The 8177-nt window shown below is 27.9% G+C and overlaps 1 protein-coding gene across 1 annotated transcript in view; it reads right to left on the bottom strand.

Moving 5' to 3' along the window:
• Positions 1–7225: 7225 nt before the first annotated feature.
• Positions 7226–8177, bottom strand: part of LOC100571394 — a 2172-nt gene continuing 1220 nt past the window's right edge. The window contains exon 5 of the mRNA XM_029485695.1: positions 7226–7453. Coding sequence (XP_029341555.1) covers positions 7449–7453 — 5 coding nt within the window. The 3' untranslated portion in view covers positions 7226–7448. The remainder of the gene's footprint in view (positions 7454–8177) is intronic.

The following is an 8177-nucleotide window of genomic DNA, read 5'->3' as shown; positions in this document are numbered from 1 at the left end:
GTCTAACAAAATTGTAATCAAATGTCATATTGTCAAATAATCTACATCCTATAGGATAACACGTTAACCAACTCCTTTTATAATTCGTATATTATATTATATGAAATATTAGTCGAAAAACAGCCGATTGAAACCATTCATATATATATAATATAGTCATATACTCATATGACTGAGTCATATCCTTAATGACATCCCACTTTCTTAATATTCATCGTCACCATCATCTGAAACACGTTAATTTTGTACGTTTAGCCGTTTAGATATATACCTTTATTCATTTATCACATCATATTAATTTACTTTAGAATTATTTTTTTGTTTTTGCATTTCAAAATAAATTTAAAATTACATCGTAATATACTTAGTACCTACCTACAACATACCAACTTATCTGTTGAAACAATGTGTAGAAACGAATATTCGTAGTATAACGTAACGAAACTACGAAATATAAACTCCGATACACCGTGCTGTTGTTTGGTGATAAAGTATATATATATTAGTATCTGACTATTACCAAATTATGCTCACTCCATTTTAGATTGTGAGCGGTGCAAAAGAATGTATGTTATTGATTTTAGAATGGTGTGAGTGTTTTATTTTGTGTCTGTTAGCAACATTTTGGATAGTAAAAACGCTCCGATTTTCGAGATCAGCATCTTTTCTGATAGAAAAGTGAATCTAGATGGCAGGTAATATTAAGAGGTCGAAATCGAATTCCAATTATTTTTAAAAAGCGTCAAGAAAAACAAAAAAAACTGGTAATTTTTTTACAAAATCCATTTTATTTTTTGGTATACTCACATGATTCAAAAATTAAACTTGAAAATTTCACCAAATGTTTATATTAGCATTTTCCACAAACGGTATAATTTTTGAAATATTTTTAGTCTTTTTAAGCTAGTTATACCCTTGAAATTTTTTTCCAATTTTGTAAATTTTTATCAAATTATCCTCGATAAAAATTGTTCACTTCGTAAAACACCTTGAAAATTTAATGCAAGATTCCTTATAAGTTTCATTGATGTATGCTCAAAAACATTAAAGATACATAATATATTATATTATTTAGAATTAAAACATTACACGATTTTTGCATTTATCGTTATTTAGAATTGAAATGTTATTTTGGATACACGCTATCACTATTACCATTGCCCATAATTAAAAAATCATATTATTTTCCTTGGTAGGTACCTTATTATTCTGTTTAGTGTTTCGTAATATAAATATTGAAGATGTAAATAGGTACAATTATAGCAAATATGACGTATATTAATTAATTATACATGACGTACCAATGAATACAATTTCTACAAAATAACAATATCGTCTTATAATGTCATATCGACAGTAAGGTTGAACATGGTACCTTGCCTGATCTATATAAAACTTTAGGTGGCAAGTGCACATTTTCATTTTCGTAGTACTTACACTTTTATGATTTTGTATTACACAAAGTGTGTCGTAGTGCACACAAAAATAGCCACCACACTAATGTTCATTTACTACTCATAATTACGTTGATACAGCCTAAATGTACATGTCAAATAAATTGCCTATCTATTACTCCTTAAACCATGCTACGCTCCAGCCCTCTAAATAGTGAAATGGGTACAATATTGATAAGTGTAAACACGGCGTGCGTACAATAGTCGAATTATGCTATTATTTCAATATTTATAAATTTCAACAAGTTAATATTGAATATATTTTTACTTTATATTATCATGTTTAGTTTGCACATCTTCGAATATTTAACATAAGTACATAACATAATATAAACATTATACCTAGTATAAACAAATACATTATGTAAGCCAATATACGCGTCTAGGACCCAGGTACATACTTACTAGCTATATTCAGGTAGGTTACCGAAAAACCGTATTAGGTCACAATCTCTATAATTGTCACGAAACTGTGCAAGTAAATACAATAATTTATTATTATAAATTTGTTCTACAATTTTGAATATTTAAATGCTGTTAATTGTTATACTATATTTGTTAGTGTATTTTGGTTCAGTATAATACACTGGACCGTTTTTTACAAAATTTTCAGATATTTTTCTTAGAGATATCAGAACTATTTAGGCTTTAGAAAGTAGTATAAATCACATTCGAAAATATACCAAATGCTATAGGTCTTCAATCCATCTCGTTCGAATAAGTTAACAAACTGAGGTACACCGTACACCGATGCAGGGTTGCCTGTGAATTTAGCTAGGTACGCTAAAACCGAGATACACTGACATAATTTGTTCTTTTTTTGTCAAGGCGATGTTGGATTATACAACTATGCGTGTATCTGTGTATTATATTATATAATTTATATATAGGTACATTATATAAATTTCAAAGTATTTTGAATACTTTTAAAATATATTTGTATTTATATTCAAATACTTTTGAAAGACAGTAGGTATTCAAATTCGTAGATACTTCAATAACAAGTAATGACATTAAGTACGAGTTCTACATACGAAAAGTATTCTTAACAAGACTGGTTTTAGGCCTTTGATTTATAATAAATAATATAATTTGTATTAATTTTAGCTGCAGCTAATGCCGCCGAGTGTATTACCCCACATCGCCCAAAATAAAACTTAAATATTTTCAATCGTTTTCCGTTTTATTTCAGATAAAATATATGTATAATACTCAATTACAATGAATAAGCTCATGATTTTTCACATGTTAGTTCTGGATATATATTTGATATCAACACAAAAAAACTGGAGACAGATTTAATTATTGCTTTAAGCTTCTAAACCCGACGTTATACTAAGTGTTTCATAGAGCATGAACTTCCGCTTATTTATTCAATTTTTAATATACCTAATTAAAACATAATATATTCAAATTCTTGAAATTTTTTTGTACCACTTACCTACTTTAGGTGTATATCTTGTGGAAACACAAATTTCTGTTTTTCAAATAAGAATCCCTCTTACTGTAAATGTTGACGTATCAAAATCAAAATACATACAAGTAGTTTTTGAGTGTTTAACTTCGTGTACTAAGTTTGATAGTTCCATGATGAATGATAATGGGTTTGGAAAATATAGGGACTACCTTGGGCCTTCGCTGATTTGAAAATTTCAGTGATTTTAGTATTAATTTATCAACATTAATAATGTGTAAAAATGGTCTAAGTATAATAAATACTAGATCAGATAGTATAATTAATAGGTATTCAAGTACAATATTTCGCATCAATTTGGTATTTTTCTAAAACCATTTTTAAGGTATATTATCCTTAATACAAACATTTTAATTACTAAAAACCTACTTGTTTTAAACACAACAGTTAGAATCACAACAGTGCAGTAGTAGAAAAGTGCTTGTACTTCAGAAGTACAAAAATAAATGAAGAATTTGAAGATATGGTTTTTGAGTATAATATTATCTAAAAATTCGAAAAATCAGAATTCGAAGAAATTTATCATTAAAGGAAAGAGTGGACAAGTGGGTACCGCTCTGCTGTATGCAGTAGTTGTCGAGCATATCGTTGTAATGGATGTATTATATTTTACTTCAATGATAAATCATTATATTTTTGTATAGGTACAAAAAATTATTTTAAGCGGAGACGTATTGTGTCATACTTTTATGAATAATAAAATTTAATAATTCAATATTTTTTTCATAAAAATCTAAAATATCTATATAAATAGCGTAACTTACCAGTGAAATTTTACTTTATGATAGAGGTAGTAAAACTTTTCGGGAACATTCTAATAATAAATTTCTAATGATAATTATGAAAAGGAAACCTTTTATGGATTTCAAATTGAAAAAAAATATACAAAATTTGATATAAATAGCACATAAAAAGTCAAGCTCGTGAGACGCTCGTAGTAGTATTATCGGCCGTATGAAAGGGAAAAGAATTAGGCTCTGCCTAATAGCTAGATTTGTGTTACTCTCAATTTAACAATGTATGTATTGGTCTATAAATGTTCAAGTATCCATGATACTGATCGATAATTAATTACTTCACCGTACACATTGTGCACTTTCGGAATTTTTAAACGTTGATTATTTGGGATTTATTAGGAATTTAAATCATAAATCTTAAAATGTGGTCTGCCTGTTCTCAAATAGACATTCGAATGAATTCAGATCAGTATTTTCTGAAATATTATCGCATTATTAGATCGATCGGTAGGATAGAACAAAATAAAAAGCGAGAGCGGTAAGTTGTAGTGGCGGTCCGCGATAGATTGATTATAAATATCTATGATAATATATAATTATTGATAATATATCATTACACTACGTACATTATGCATTTTTATGGAAGACCTGGGGGCAACTACAAGACATCTCCATATTTTGGTTAAAATTAGATTTTGATTGCACATATAATCAAAAAAAAACTGCGTCGTTTAGTGCAATAACCAGACAAATTAGACGGTTAAATACAGCGAGATATCATATAAATAGAGATGTCTGGTTTTGATTTTAGTCAACAAGACATCTCTAAGTATACCTACGGTTCAACAAAAAGATATTATGTCCAAACAAGTTTTTATCGCTTCCTTAACTTATTATTAAAATTTAAGCAATATCTATAAGTGCATATGTTGTACCCTAAAACTAAAATCTACCATTTTTCAAAATTTTTTTTTTTTGAAATTTACAATGTTTTTTTTTGTCTGTTGAACATTTCAAAAAAAGGATATGTCTGGTTGTTGCCCCCAGGTCTTTAATTTTTGTAATTAATATAATATAATATAAGTATTGAATTTTAATACGTAGTATAATTTTTGTCACGCCTGCGCCGAAAGTTTGGTTTTCGACCGTGGTTGAAGCGTTGGAAAGCGACCTTTTTCCGTTCAGCGTAAGCAGTAAAGTGGGAATCCCAAAAAGTGCTGGACGAGCATAATATAACGCGTATTCCCTGCACAGCCCGACACTGAAATCAGCTATATACCACGGTCCTTACAAAACATAAACTTTTGGTTACATCTTACATACATAATATAGTATAACCTCCTTGCTTGATTCGTAAATATTTTTATTTCACGGAATTGTTTTCGTGATTGTTGCATATACCTTTGAACAGTGTATTTACGTTTGCCGTAATTACATTTTCTTGTTCGTCACGTTTGGTATAGACTAGGTATTAGAAAGTGGGTATAAGTGGGTATAAGTGGGTATAAGTGGATTTGAAACAGCATAATAAGGTCTGCATATTATTACCATTCAAAATATTCTACTCTTTTTTGTTATTATTGGGCATAAGAAAATTTAATTTTTTTAAATTTTTTTTAAATTATTGACGATAAAAATGTTCTTTTAGTCAAAATACTTAACATTTTAATACAAATATCCTTTTAAATTGTTGTTTTAAAGTTCTTACTTATTCAACTAGGTCTTATTTTATCATCCTTTGTTGTTCTATTCCACAACACCAACTATGGTAGAAATAATCCCATTCACCGTATGTTGCACCTATGTTTTTATTAATAACAGTACTGCAATGTTTATTACCATTTTTTATTTTTTTATTTTTTCAAAATTACCATTTTTATTTGATCCATTCTATTGTTTGCTTACTTTAATGTTTATGTTATTTTCAAGGCTTGAAACTGAAAATATTTTTTCCAATTTCGAGTATCTGAATTTATTTTTTCAGATTTTGATTTCGGTATTTATTTTTTCTGATTTCGTTTTTGGTTTTTAATACCATTTTTATTTTTCCGATTTCAATTTCGGTTTTGATTTTGTTCGATTGGTTTCCGGTTTCAGTATCGATTTCGGTTTTAACCGACATTCAAAACCTGTATCTAATATCGGTTTCAAGTCCTGCATCATTATTATACTATTATAACTTATATTGTTAAAATTTATTTATTACTATAAATTGTATTGCTCTATTGGGCTCCAAGCCTGTTAATAAATAATAATTAATGGAGATCAAAAATAAAAGTTGAACGTAAATACAAAATAATTTTTTAAGAGCGTCTGAAGTAGTTAAGTTGGAATGTTGACAACATTTGTTAAAATCACGAAAACTTTCAAATTATTTTGAGTTAGAAATTTATACAAATTGTTCTATTTATGTCTAAGATTTTCTTATATCTAAACTCTGTATTTAACATTTTAACCTCTTGAAGCACCAACTAGATCCACTTTCCCACCACTACTAAAGTATACTGAAGAATTATTTTAACTAGGTACTTATCGTGTATACACACACCCAAAAAAAAAAAAAACACATAATTGTAAAATCAATACATTTATCGCTCCTCCACTCAAAATCTACTCTGTATGATATACAGAGTAGACTGGTTTAAAGGCATCCTTTGGAATGCTGTTAGGGTTTATTTTAATTTCATTGAATATTTCGATAGAAGCAAAAACTAAATATTTCATAAATTCTAAATTATTTTCTGTACATTAATTTAAGTAATTATTAAATCTAAAACCAATTAAAATGTATTTTGAAATAATTCATCTGCTCCACGAGCAGGCTGCTGACAATAGAACCAGACTGCTGATAGTTATTAAATAATTACCCTGTTGCCTGTTCCAAAAATTATTAAGCTACTTAGTACCCATACACCACGAGCCACGGTAACAACCACCTACCACCCACCACCTAAAAAAATGTACCCATTACCCTGTGTTTGTTCGGTGCCACTGACCCCTGTTTAACGAATGTTTCAAACTTGAATTCAATGAATAATGGTTCTGAGTAGAACTCTAACTTTTTGGTTACCAAACATTTATAATAATAATATTACAGGTAGAGCTGTATTTGAACATTTTGTACCCAATATGTCATTAACCAGAATCCTAGGTCAAATTTGAAATATGCAATCCTAATTCAGACTATAGGGTTATCTGAGTAGCATTTTATTATAGAAGTTACGTGATGTATAAAATTGATTGATTTTAAGTCTAAGATGTAATTTAATTCCAGAAAATAGTGAAATCTGCAGTTATTTTATTGTAATTCAAAAGCTAAAAATTATAGAAATGAAACATTTCAATCTTCATTTATAGATATCATGAAATTATTGAAAATTGGTTAGCCTAGGTATGTTGAAAAAGTTTTGTGTAATTTAAATTAACAATGATAACCATTAATGTTAAATTTACTTCACTAATGAATTGAATGCAAAAAATTGATTTTCTATAAAATATATATTTAATTATACTTAAAAAAAAATTGAATACAATGAAGTTTTAACAATTTATTGATAAAACACATTGCTAACAAATTGTGGCATCATCTTTTATTTTAAAATAAGCAAAATATAACAGAAAAGTTATAATTAGGTAAAAATAAAATGTAGTTATTACTCTTACTTAACAGAGTATGTTAACTGTTATATTTTATGGCTTGGAAAGAAACCTTGGAATTGTGTTGTATTATTTGGTTGAGTACTTGTTCTGAATAATGAGTTATATCCAAAATTTGATTGCACGCTAATCTGTAAATATTTTACAATTCACAAGTAATTTATTTTTTACTTTTTTTTTATGTATTTATGTTTTTAAAACATCTCTATATTTGAAATTAAAAAACTGTTGAATAATAAACCTTGAACGGCTTGAAAATTAAAACGACAAGTATTTTAAGACAAAATTAATGGTAAGGAGTATGTATGAGAGAACTAACCTGGTTTTTATACTTTAAATATTTAGAACTTAATTTGATTTTGAATATGATAAATTACAGTCAATCAAAAAAAAAAATATAGTGAGGGGACATTACATTGACATTTGTTGTTGTCTCCGTCTTACAAGTGCGTAACATAATAAATTGTACGCTCAGCAAATCATGTTTATAATTTTATATACAACAAATGGCACTGTAATGTCAACTTAAGATGACGCTACACCTGCTTGTCTCCATCTTACAAATGTACAACATAGCAAAATCTGTTTTGCGCGGGAAAGAACCGAGAAAGGTACAGTCATAACTAAGAAACAACATTTTCACCACATAAAAAGTAGAACTTTGACTGTGAAACGTTGTTTTTATTTTTTTGGTATCAATTATATGAAAAACAGTTCTTACTGTTTCAAAAACCATTATTGTTTGTGTTTTTCAAACTTGAAAATTTTTTTCATATAAATGATATCAAAAAAATAAAAACAACGTTGCACAGCCAAAGTTATCCATTTTATGTGGTGAAAATCTTTTTCTTAGTT

This window comes from Acyrthosiphon pisum, chromosome X (assembly GCF_005508785.2).
Source record: "Acyrthosiphon pisum isolate AL4f chromosome X, pea_aphid_22Mar2018_4r6ur, whole genome shotgun sequence".
NCBI classification, from domain to species: Eukaryota; Metazoa; Arthropoda; class Insecta; order Hemiptera; family Aphididae; genus Acyrthosiphon; species Acyrthosiphon pisum.
The sequence above is the reverse complement of the archived record's forward strand: the minus strand, read 5'-3'. Positions and strand labels throughout refer to the sequence as shown.